This window comes from Triticum urartu, chromosome 7A (genome assembly GCF_056163025.1).
Source record: "Triticum urartu cultivar PI428250 chromosome 7A, HENAU_Tu73, whole genome shotgun sequence".
Lineage (NCBI taxonomy): Eukaryota > Viridiplantae > Streptophyta > Magnoliopsida > Poales > Poaceae > Triticum > Triticum urartu.
In genome coordinates, this window is record NC_141879.1 from 465,041,093 (window position 1) to 465,054,103 (window position 13,011).

General features: G+C 46.4%; 1 protein-coding gene across 1 annotated transcript; it reads right to left on the bottom strand.

Moving 5' to 3' along the window:
• Nucleotides 1-9,679: 9,679 nt before the first annotated feature.
• Nucleotides 9,680-12,060, bottom strand: LOC147959973 (uncharacterized). Its single transcript, XM_087533070.1, has 4 exons — nucleotides 11,936-12,060; nucleotides 11,390-11,710; nucleotides 10,293-10,432; nucleotides 9,680-9,771 (listed from the first exon to the last, which is right to left on the bottom strand). Exons 1-4 carry the CDS (start codon nucleotides 12,058-12,060, stop codon nucleotides 9,680-9,682), a joined length of 678 nt encoding a protein of 225 aa, XP_087389196.1.
• Between the last annotated feature and the right edge of the window lie 951 nt (nucleotides 12,061-13,011).

The window sequence follows — 13,011 nt, forward strand, 5'->3', positions numbered from 1 at the left end:
TCCTGTTACCATCCGCCTAGACGCACAGTTCGGGACCCCTTAGCCGAGATCCGCCGGTTTTGACATAGACATTGGTGCTTTCATTGAGAGTTCCGCTGTGTGATCGACAAAAGGATCGATGGCTCGCCTGCAGATCAACTGCGACTTCGGCATCTTCGTCACCAGCTCGACTGGTCACCTTGGTTCGACCAAGAATTGCGCCCCGTGTTCGGATCACCATGTCCGGACGAGGGCCTTCATCAAACATCAACTCCGATCTCTATCAAGATCACGGAAGAATCATCTATGAAGCTCGGGGGCTCAACGTCAACATTGCCCTCAAGCAACCGTGCTGTTTTTCTGGACAGCGAACTCGTATCTGCCACCACCACCTCCTCGAGTATCACTTTGACGATCGTTTTGGTGGAATTGTGCGGAATTGAGTCTACAACAACCCTGGAAAATTTCGTCGAGTTCCGATGGAGGAATCTCTGGTAATCCATGATATACCGGAGCCCTGTCAAATCTGGACGGGAATTTGGATGAGTTTAGGGCGTGATGTCCAGATTCTAGCTCGGTCGTCCTTTGGAAGATCCAACCGTTGATCGGCTGCGGAATTCCTATATCTACCACCTCTCAAAATTTTGGCTCGATCCGACCGTCCAAACTCCGGGAAGCTTCCGATTAGTGCATCACTTTTCGGATCTGTTTTCTGCGCGAAAACGAATCCGACCCAAGTTCATCTTTTTTATGAACAGGATTTCAGACATCCCTTTTGAAGGAAGTTTTGTATGGGGTATTGTGTTTTGTTCCCGAACATATCCCACTAACTGTAAGATCTTTTGAACATGATCTTCAACATCATGCTGGTGTCAAACCAGTCCGGCAATATTACTCCACGGCTGCCGACCTGCGCTAGACACGGCATCACTTTGTTGAGCCGAGCTCAACTTCTTCGGATCATCATCTCGGCAAGCTGAACAAGAGCCCGGCATCACGAAGGATAAATCATCACCAACATCGCCGCCCCACGGATTACACGGAGCGGGCATACCGGCATCGCCGCACAGTCGCTTCATCAAGCCGGCATCGACCACGTCATGACCTGCATTGACAGGGCCGCACTATTGCTTCTTCAAGCTGGTGTCCATCACGCCGACCTACTTCGACTCATCGGCTGACATCGAGGCTTCGACATCTCGGCTGGACCGGGGGCTTCGCCATCTCTTCATCAACCTACTCCGGACACTTCGGCGTCACTAGCCGACCAGCTCCGTCACGTTAGCTGGGCTGAGGGCTTTGCCTCGGCGAGTCAACCTTTACCAGCATTGCCATGCCGTCGTTTGATCGCCCATCAGGCAATCGGTGTGCGGAGCGGGTCCCAATTTTAGGAATCACCTTCCTTCGGATTGCTACAACAAATAAACCAGGTGCTATTAATCCCAGTATTTTTTGCTTGTTTGGGTTCATTTTTCCTAAGGAATTATTACTCTGGTTTGTCCGTCATATGTACACAGGTCTATCAAATGGTGGCCGCATTAACGACAGTCGCATGGTGGTTCGGTCAGTTTCCGTACATAGTCCGGCGAACGCCGCACTCGGAGCTCAGACCGACCTGCGAATTCAGGCTTTGCCACGCCTTTACCGCATCACGCCGACGCCCTGCATCGACATTGACTTCGGCGCCAGGCCATATTTCTTTTATTACTCAGTTTGCATAAATTATTTATTATGCAACGATTTTTTTAATTATCATTATTACTATTATCTCCGGTTTGCACTATTTTTTGTGCACAGGAAAATGATCCGGGGACTTCGGCGTCACTCTGCCGGTCTGCATTGATCGTGCTATGTCACCACTTCGGCATGTCAAGCTCTCCGCTCCGCCACCTCGGGACCGGCTTGAGGGATGGCACCTTGCCCTGCATCAAGCTCGGACCGCGTCATCAATACCGAACACATTAACCAGCTAAGTCGCTTTCATGCTCAAAGCTTTAATTTCTAACTTGCGTTCGGTTCGACCAAGCATTATACTTTTTTGGAAAAAAGTTGCTTCTAAAAAATTTCCTTGTCCAAACTTTGTTTGTGACACATAAATTCAAATACCCCGTTTACTTGGGGGCTTCCTTTATGAAGCTTTTCCTGTTGCATATGATTATACTTGTACGGCTTCGTTCCTTGTTCGTGTATTACGCCACAATATGCACCATACTGACTTAAGCGATTTGCAAGCTGGGTTGCCTCGCTCCTGTGTTTACCCCTACGTTCCCGATTGTTCGGCTAGGGAGTAAAGGGAGCACCTCTGCGATTGTCACGATCGGGTCACCCGAGCCGGACCTCGGACTGGGTGAAGCCGAAAGCTAGTGCTCTTATAGTTATTCAATGATGGTCGGCACACAACGGAACTCATGAGTACAAAAAATATATTGCACAAGTCTCATAATAACAATGAGCACCGAAGAAAGGTATCGGTGGGGGTACTATTTTCTTCAAAGATGCTTCTTACTCTTCGTAGTAATATAGCATAAGTTCCCTGAGCGCGCTTTGTCTGTTACAGCCTTATGGCCTGATTGCCTGGTTATTGGAAACACCGTCGATATTCTCGACCGATGGAGTACATAACACTTTTCGGTCCTTAACCAAAGAGGGAGAAGCCGACGGTCGGTTAAGACGCGTTTAAAGTTCGGTTGAACATAGATATGATATAAGTACTTCGGTACATGCAATCATTCTTCTACCCAAGTCACTTGGGGGCTCTTAAGTTTATTTGAGCCGTTTTATAATAAGTGTTCTTCTTCTCAGTCGTTGCAAAGTTCTATTATTATTATTTATCACTCCTTTTTTCGACGCGAGTGTGCGGTCACTAGCCGGGGAGCCTAATTTCTCTCTCAAAGGCGCTGGAGTTTAGTTTGCTAAACTGGCCTAATGAGAAGTACTCCGCCCTCGGGATAGGAGGTAGAAGCCGTAGGCTGACCCGCTCGAAGTCTTCAGATAGGATGTGTCATGTTAAAGGACGACAGAAGCACTTCTTTTTTCTAAGACCAATTTTTGGATTGGCACCGAACACTTGATCTTGTTCGGACGTCATGTTTTTACTGACATTTCTTGGTTTTCCAAGCTTTTTGGCACTTTTAAACTATTTGTGCTTTTCCAGCATTAGTCTCGCAGTGCAACGCCGGACACCTTTAGGGATTCGGCAAAAACATTCTCAGATATTGCTATATATGCATCGGTTTCGAATTGTGTCTTAGGTCAATAGTTGGGTTGCCCAGCTCCTGCACTTGCTTCCTACGTTCCGTTTTGTTCGGCTAGGCGTGCAAAGGGAGAACCACTGCGATTGTGCTTCCAGCTCACATGGTTAAGCACCTTAGTGGAGAAAGCCGAAAACTGACTGTCACAATAAGCGTAAACTGGTTAGCGATCCGATGACTATGACGAGCCATTCATAACATTGGCCGAAGTGTTTACGGCTTGACCTCGACTGTCGCCGAACACTACCGGGGGCTATTAACTGGCCTCCCAAACTAAATCCTCGATATTTTGCTCTTACATTCGAGCTGAGGTTTCATGATCATGCTTAGCATGACAACCCAAAGAAAGGAACCGATAGTGGGACTATTTTCTTTGGAATACATTTCTTCTGTTAAACAGTAATATAACATATCTCTCTGCGTACCTTTGTTTATAAAACCGTGTGGCCAGATTGCCTTGTTTGTCGTAAATCTTTGCCCTCATAAAGGCTTTATAAAGTAGGACAAACACTCCTCGGCTACTGGCCAAGGAGGTGGAAGCCGATGGTCGGTCAACAAAGTTTTGTACAATGCGGATCCGAGCATTAATGACGTAAAGTACTTGGATACATAGAGTCATTACATATAATTTGTGATTTTACTATGGATATTGATCCTTAATTCGGCCACCCGTGGCCGCATTAAGGCTCGGGGGCTACTGGGCTTCGGGCTTATTATTTACAAATATTAAAGGGGCACATCGATCCCCTGATCTGGTGTTGCCACCCGACCAGTGTCTCGGGGGCTACTGCATTGCTTGTCCAATGCAGAAAATTTTATGTGCAATATAGTTTCCGAGGAGATTTTGATCCTCTGGTTGGTCGGCCGCACCCAACCTGAGTCTTAAGGACTTAGCACGCCGCTTTTGTGTCCCGAAGTATTCTGTCGAGCTAGGACTTGATCCTCAAGCCGATTTTGCAAATCAACCTGAGTCTCAGTGGCTACTGGGATCAGCGGTCTTATGTCATCCTTCATGTGCATCTCGGGTTTTAGACCGATACACACCTTGAGGGCTACTGGCTATATATCTCGGCAGAGAATAAATTGCACCAATAAAAAATATTGACAAAAAATCGGCCCATAGTCGGGGTGGTGCACCACCTCGGAAGCAGTCCGGCATAAAGCTCGGGCGCTAGTGGTTGGCTCCATAGAGGGCATTTCCGGCATTAAGCTCGGCTAAACTCCTTCAACTTTTTTGAACCAAGGTGATATGACACCTCGGATATAGTCCGGCATTGGAGCCTGGACACGGTCCAGCGTTGGAGCTCGGATATATTTCGGCGTTGGAGCTCGGATATACAGTCCGGCGTTGGAGCTCGGATACATAGTCCGGCATTGGAGCTCGGATACATTCCGGCGCTAGAGCTGGGAAGCGGTCCGGCGTTGGTGCTCGGCTGCAAAAGATACCTCGAATGCAGTCCGGCGTTGGAGCTCGGACGCAAGAGGACCCTGCCTCCTGGGAACAACTTCAAACCCGAGGTGTGGCATAAAAATAAACAAGGCATTGATAAAGGCCGGAAACTTAAAGGGGCTCCTCGGATACCCGACGTGTAAACTCGTCGAATGCATTTCGGCGATCCTCAAGATCGAAGATAAAGAAGATTTGTTGAACCAGTTTTCAAGACCGGCAACCGAAGATGAAGAACAGTTCGGAAGAATCGAGGAGCGTCCCTAACTTGAAGACCGGTTCAGGGGGCTACTGACGGTGTCCTGGACTAGGGGGTACTCACCACGTCGTCTCCCGATCTATTAGATTGGGCCGAGGACCCCCGTGGCCGTATACTCATGGGCTAGTTCGGACGGCTGCCGCATACAAGGAAGATTCCACAAGACTTGGCGATCAAGACAAGGACTTCTCCTCACCGGCATATTTGGCTAGGACTCTTGTTATCCTAGGCCTCCGGTGCATTATATAAACCGAGGCCAGGCTAGTCGATAGATATACAATATATACAACAATCATACCATAGGCTAGCTTCTAGGGTTTAGCCTCCTTGATCTCGTGGTAGATCTACTCTTGTACTACCCATATCATCAATATTAATCGAGCAGGACGTAGGGTTTGACCTCCATCAAGAGGGCCCGAACCTGGGTAAAACATTGTGTCCCTTGTCTCCTGTTACCATCCGCCTAGACGCATAGTTCGAGACCCCCTACCCGAGATCCGCCGGTTTTGACACCGACAATGACACTCCGGTTAAATGGGATAAGCAAGGAAAAGAACAAGGTCCTGACAAGAACAAGAAGAAGGGTTGAAGAGAGCAACAACACAATGCCTCCGGAAGAAATGAAAGAAATGAATTTACTGAATGGAGGAAAACAAGATCTTAAAAGAGCACGTTTACACGAGATGCTAGAACGGAGTTGTTGGACTATCAACAACGAAAGGATAAGCTTGATGTGGGCTTATGGAAGACATCTCAAAATTATGAGGTGAAATTCTGCCACTAACGAAACAATAGATTGGCTTGATATCAAGAAGGAGACGAGAAACTATTGCACCGGGAGAATAAATGAAGAACTTAGGTCATTTATGAGCACCATAAATAGCAACAATCCTTAGGGAAGGCTTTAGGTGAAATATAACCCAAGATAATTCCAACGAAGAGGTTGATGGATTTAAAATACCTCATTCTTAACAACATGTGAATCATGGAACATGCACTCAAATTATCAAGAATGACATAATACCACCTCCAATGATACGGTAGAAAGAATTGCACTCCGGATTGCAAGATGAAGAATACTTGAGCTCCTTTGAAAAGAATCTCGATGAACACTTCGTGAAGGAATTGCATCTTTGATGAACCACCATGTATAACCTCCATGAAGAACTCCGGTAATAAAAGAATGATCAAACGAAATGAAAGATGAAAAGAATAAGGTGGAAGCCTTGCAATGACTAGATGAAGCTTGCGATGAGATAAAGTGGAAAAACATGGATCTCCGGAAGAAAAGATAAAGCATCTCGAACCGAGAATATGATATGATGAACCACTCCAGAAAGAAGAAATTAGATCACTTGGATGAAACAAGAATAAGAATTACATTATGCTTATCCTTCACCAATTTAATTGATGACGAGCAAATGGATTTGGCACACAACTTATTCTCGTAGCAAGGATGAAGATAGATATAGCACCAACTTGGGAAGGTCTTCAATGAACCACCGATAGGATTGGAAAGCACGAATGCATCGATATGATAAAGAGGGAAGAGAAATCTTGAACGAACCACCGTAAGAATTGAAAAGAACGAATAAAACATGAAGAAACACCGGGAAGGATTAGCAAATAAACGAAGATGCTTGAAAGAATTTAGATATATGAGAACGAAGAGATGACGAGCTGATTAGAGAACACTTGAACGATGCACCGGTAAGATTTGGAGAATGATAGCTGAAAGCTGAGAATGAATAAACCCAAAATGATGGCCTCCGGATAATCAAACTGAGAAGACTCTTGAATTGCATCGAATAGGTGAAAGAATTCTCACAAACGAAATAAATTATGAGATGATGGCAACAAGCTACAATCACGAATCTTGAAAAGAATGGAGCAAGATTTAAGAGAAACTCTTCTTCGGTCTTTAAAATCTGAAAATTACGACGAGAAACACCACCATGAATTATTTAGACACTCCGGAAGAATAAAAAGCAAAGAGGTTGAGCCAACGATGAAAAGAATTTGACCGATCTTGGAGAAATACATATGACTGATGATAATTCATTCTTACGTCCCACTTGGAAAAATTTGAGAAAAGCTCCGGGAAAAATTAGAAGAGTCAGATAAGATCCTAGGAAAAGACCTGTGGGTTAGGGCCCACTCAAAAGATACACCGTTGACCAATTTAAAAGAGAGATTGCACCGCTTGAAATAAATGGCTTGAATGAGGTAACATCCTCGAAAGAGCTTGAACGAAAGCAGAGTGGAAACACGAATCTTCGAGATATCTTGAGCACTCCGGAACAAATGAATAGCAAGCGGGGAATATTAAGAGGTGCACCGGCATGAGAAGACATTTGAAACGAGGAAAAAGGATATGATAAACACCAAAGCTTGATTTGAATCCACCGGAGAAGAAAAAAATGCAAAATATCGAACTTGTAGCTTCCTTAGCATCTTCATGAGAATCACCGGATAAGAATATGAAGGAAAAAGAATGGAGAGACTTCCATTGATAACATGGATACTTGAATAAGAAATCTGAGTCCTTGAAGAAACAAAGGGAGGGAGGGCGGGAAAACAAAGGCAATTTGGGACGGATGAGACAACAACGTTGAGAAGACTTTAGTTGATCTCGCGAATGTTGGAATAATTGGATCCACTTGAAGAGAAGCACACCGGTTGACAAGGATTGACATGACAAACTCGATGATCGAGAAGGATTAGTATTCACATAGAAATATGAGAATACCGCTTAGAAAAGGTATGGAATCAACATTTGACTTTGAAGCAACTCGAAAACCACAATTCAAAACAAAACAAAGGATTGGCTTGCAAAATAAGTCGGAACAAACATATGATAGAGATTTCATCCGAAGTTTTCGTGGTGGGGCCTACACGGGCTCGATCGAACAGCACCATCATGTACAAGGCAGTGCACATGACATACGAAGCGTCCCCGAGTCGGCATAGCCAAGGACTCTTTAAGACACAACGAGACCACTGTAAAACCAACCGTGGATAGGTGGACCACTAGACGTCGAACCCCAATTTCATATCATACATCTGTCGGAAAGATATCCTAAGATCTACTTGAATTCCCACTTATAAACTCCCGAAACTTTCCGGTTATGCAATCAGGTGTTGGGGATGCAGGGGAAGCATAATTTCTCACCCAAAACTAGCAAATCCTACATCCAGCTGTATCCATCCTTCAACACATAACCAAGAAACCTTCGGAAATCGTTTACCTCAACCTTCGAAAAGCATCTGTTATACGAGTTATGGCAATACTCCCGAACTCCCGCCCCAGTACTGGGTGGCGTCGAGGTTATCTCACCAACAACTGCATAAAAGAGATTTTTGATGTCGGCGAAAACTTAGGTATTCCAGAACTGCAACGATAAAATTGTGACGACAACACCTCGGAGTTCAACTCCCTGGGACACTGCCACAACCCCTAAATGTCAGGAGGCACCAAGAACAAGTTCTCGTCACAAAACCATCGGAACGATTCCAAGATACCCGCGTGATCCTAAATTTTTTTTAGTGAAGTTTGGGAAGAGAAGAGTCAAAAATCTACGTCAGGATGCCTCACCAGAGCGACGAAGGGACTGAGGAGTAAAAAGAATCCTACTCTCCAATATATATATATATATAATCCTATAAGACTCAAAGCATATTTCTAGACTCAACAGCGCCAACGATTCGATCAAGCAAGGGGCTCCTAAAGTCGGGGAAGGCTCTAATACCAACTTGTAATGCCCTCGACGCGGCTATATCTCCCACCTATCAAAGCACGACTTAGAGGCATAACCGCATTGAAAGCAATGTCGCAAGTGAGGTAATCTTCACACAACCCATGTAATACATAAGGGAAAAAGATACATAGTTGGCTTACAATCGTCACTTCACACAATACATGAATAAATCATTACATCATCCAGATACAATCAAGGTCCGACTATGGAACCAAAATAAAAGAAGACTACCCCAAATGCTACACAGATCCCCGATCGTCCCAACTGGGCTCCACTACTGATCAACTGGAAACGGAACAACATGACAAACACGATCTTCATCGAGCTCCTCCTTGAGCTCGGTTGTGTCACCTGCATGGTATCATCGGCACCTGCAAACTGGTTTTGGAAGTATCTGTGAGTCATGGGGACTCAGCAATCTCACACCCTCGCGATAAAGACTATTTAAGCTTATAGGTAGGGAAAAGGTATGAGGTGGAGCTGCAGGAAGCGACTAGCATATTTGGTGGCTAACATACGCAAATGAGAACGAGAAGAGAAGGCAAAGCACGTTCGAGAAATCTATGATTAAGAAGTGATCCTAGAACAACCTACGACAAGCATAACTCCAACACCGTGTTCACTTCCCGGACTCCGTCGAGAAGAGACCATCACGGTTACACACGCAGTTGATGTATTTTAATTAAGATCAACTTCAGGTTCTCTACAACCGGACATTAACAAATTCCCATCCGCCCATAACCGTGGGCACGGCTTTCGAAAGTTCAAATCCCTGCAGGGGTGTCCCAACTTAGCCCATGACAAGCTCTCATGGTCAACGAAGGATATTCCTTCTCCCAAGACAATCCGATCAGACTCGACATCCCGGTTACAAGACATCCTCGACAATGGTAAAACAAATCCACCAAAGCGGCCCGAATGTGCCGACAAATCCCGATAGGACCTGCACAAATCTCGTTCTCAGGGCACACTCAGATGAGACATCCTACGAGTAAAACCAACTCTCAAGTTGCCCCAAGGTGGCCCCGTAGTCTACTCGGTTCGGACCAACACTCAGAGGAGCACTGGCCCGGGGGGGTTAAAATAAAGATGACCCTTGGGCAGGCCTACCCAAGGGAAAGAAAAGGCTAGGTGGCAAATGGTAAAACCAATGTTGGGCCTTGCTGGAGGAGTTTTATTCAAGGCGAACTGTCAAGGGGTTCCCATTATGACCCAACCGTGTAAGGAACGCAAAATCCGGGAACATAACACCGATATGACGGAAACTAGGGCGGCAAGAGTGGAATAAAACACCAGACATAAGGCCGAGCCTTCCACCCTTTACCAAGTATATAGATGCGCTAATTAAATAAGAGATATTGTGATATCCCAACCAAATATCCATGTTCCAACATGGAACAAGCTCCAATCTTCACCTGCAACTAGCAACGCTATAAGAGGGGCTGATCAAAGCGGTAACATAGCCAAACAACGGTTTGCTAGGACAAGGTGGATTAGAGGCTTGGTTTAGCAAAATGGGAGGCCTGGTAAGCAAGTGGTAGGTATCGCGGCATAGGCATAGCAAAAGAGCGAGCAACTAGCGAGCAAAGATAGAAGTGATTTCAAGAATATGGTCATCTTGCCTGAAATCCCACAAGGAAAAAGAACGAGTCCATGAAGAAGACAAACGGACGTAGACGAACGAATCCTCACAAACACGACGTTATCGGAACCAACCCGAAGAAGCAACACCGGAAAGAAGCAAACAACATAGTAAACAACCACCACATAAGCATGGCACAATGCACAAACAAGTATGATGCATGTCCGGTTTAATGAGGCATGGCATGGCAAAGTGCACAAACAACCCTACAAATTAAGTGGAGCTCAATATGCAACTCCGTTGCATATTGACGAAACACGACATTCAAGTTATTTAGTTTCGATCTTGTTTATGTACCCAAGAATATTAAATGTTGTTAAACATGGCAAGAGATGAAGCATAATGAAACTATCTATCTAGGCAAGGTTAAATGAGGCCGGAACAACAAAACAACAAGTCTGGAAACTCCTCATATGCATATATTAGGTTTGGTATTGTTCTGCCCTAAACCATATTTTAGAGTTGTTAAACATGCAAAGTAAATCCACCATGTTAAACTAGGCATTCTTCTACCCTATTTACATATAAAGTTTGTTAAATTTGGAGCTACGGTTATTTAGTTATGAATTAAATCATTTTAGCATGGCATAGGAGCAAATTATATGCAAACAGCATTTTAAACATGGATGAAAAAGGCATATTATGAAACTACACAAAATTCTAAGCAACTTTCATATTAAGTTTGTTTTAATCCGATACATGGTTATTAAGTTATTATATGCATGAAGATGGAGGGGTTTTCTGCAATACACTAAACTCTGGATAAAACAGAAATTCACAAAGCCTAGAAAAAACCTATACGGGCTGAAACTGGAAGGCTGGCCCAACAGATGTGGGAGTGCAAAATAATAGGAAAACCTAGCAAAAAATGGGGCCGGCCAGGACTCGAACCCTGGACTCCTGGGATGGATAGATGCTGCGCTAGCCTCTGGGCTAGCTGATATGCTTGTGGTAAAACTTAGTGGCAACTCTAAATAACCTCTACATGCCAGAACGGATCTAGGAAAAGAACGAAGCTGCAGTAATGGAGGAAGTTGCTCACAGCGGGAAAAACAGAGGCCGGCGACCATGGCGATGCTGGCCCTTGGTTGGCTGGGTAAGCGGAAGGAGCTGGGCGCCCCTAGCCTTGAGGCCCTTGCGCACACACAGGCGTGGGAAGTCAACGGGCAGGGGCGGCTTCCTCTGTCTGCTCCCGACAGAAGGAGCCAGCGCGGCGCGGAGCAGCGTTTGGGCTGCGGCACGAAGGCGACGGCAGCGATGCGCATGGCGAGCAGGGATGGCCGGCGGTCGACGAAGACGTCCAGGACCATGCAGATATGACAGGAGATGGTGGATGGCGGGCTGGAGCTTGGCAGGGCCGGCCATGGCGACGTGCTGTGAAGAAAGGGACACAGAGAGAGACGGACAGCGTGAGAGAGAGCTAGGGAAGTACAGGAGAAATGAGAAGGGAGAATCAAGGGCACACGGCGACCTGCAGGGCTCAGGTCGGCGGCGCTGACCCACGCACGTGGCTCGGTCAATGTGAACGATCGAGCTGCTGGTGCTCGACGCCGCATAATACGAGGCAGAGGGTTCTGCCAACGGCGAAGCGACTCTGACAGGTTGGAGTCGAGGCAGCGCATGGATCCGGCCAGTCTTTGTGGCGGACGTGCCAGGACAACGAAGAACGCCGGCGAGCTACTCCGGGACGAGGCGGTCAACAAGGAGCAGGTAGTTTCTTCCATGGCGTCTCCTGTTCCTGTGAATAAGAGAAGGGAGAGAGCTGAGAGAGGGAAATAGGGAGGGGGAAAGGGAGGAGAGGGAGGCGACGGGGAGCTGCAGCATGACCTGGTGCTCCGGTCGGCCAGGTCGAGGTCGGCTTTGCTTGAGGGGCTCGGGCTCCATGGGCGCGAGGGGATCGAGGAGGAGCAAGACGCATGGCTGGATGGCTCGATGGATTTGGAAGGTGGCTGAAAGAGGAGGGAGGTGGTTGGCTGGTTGTGGATCCCGATGGGGAAAGTGGCGGCGGGGTGAGGAAAATGAGGGAGTTGGTCTAGGGTTAGGTTATGGTAGGATGGTTTATATATATAGAAGTGGGATTAAGTTAGGGATATCTCGTCCCTACGATCGTAATCGGACGGTCGAGAAATAGATAGGTAGGGAGTCCAAATAAGAAAAGGGAGATGTTCTAGGGATATTTGGGGATGAACCGAATCCAACGGTGACGAAAGTCCGAGTCGGGTTCGGGACAACTATCGGACACGCGCGCGAGGAGGGCTGCGAGCTGACGAGAGAGGTTAGGTTGGACCTGGCGGTAGGTAGTGGGCTGTGTAGACGGTCTCGAGCTGAGAGAAGAGAAGAGAGGGAGGCCCGGCGACTGTTTTCGAAGACCAAAAACGTTCGACGTTAGACCGGCTATAATGCCGCTATAGTTTAACGGTTGGGCTATCAAACGAACTCCGAATGAGATGAAACTTGACAGGCGGTCTATCTACACTAAAATAAGACCACACACCAACTTTCAAACCAATCCGAGAACATTTTCCGGCCACTTATAAAATAATATTTCAGACGTGCCGCGGGCTCGGGCAAGTGTGGTTGGACTCAGAACGGACAACAGAAGGAACGGGGAGGCCGGGATGGATGCAAGTTTTGAAAACATGATGATGCAATGCACATGATGACAAGACAAGATG

What these genes read in the sequence shown, in the direction of transcription:
- LOC147959973 (XM_087533070.1), bottom strand. Translation starts at nt 12,060, where the DNA reads ATGGAAGAAACTACCTGCTCCTTGTTGACCGCCTCGTCCCGGAGTAGC. An exon ending in CGCTGCCTCGACTCCAACCT is followed by an intron (nt 11,711 to 11,935) that starts GTCAGAGTCGCT and finishes CTTTCTTCACAG; the next exon opens with CACGTCGCCATGGCCGGCCC. An exon ending in GCCATGGTCGCCGGCCTCTG is followed by an intron (nt 10,433 to 11,389) that starts TTTTTCCCGCTG and finishes TGTTGTTTGCTT; the next exon opens with CTTTCCGGTGTTGCTTCTTC.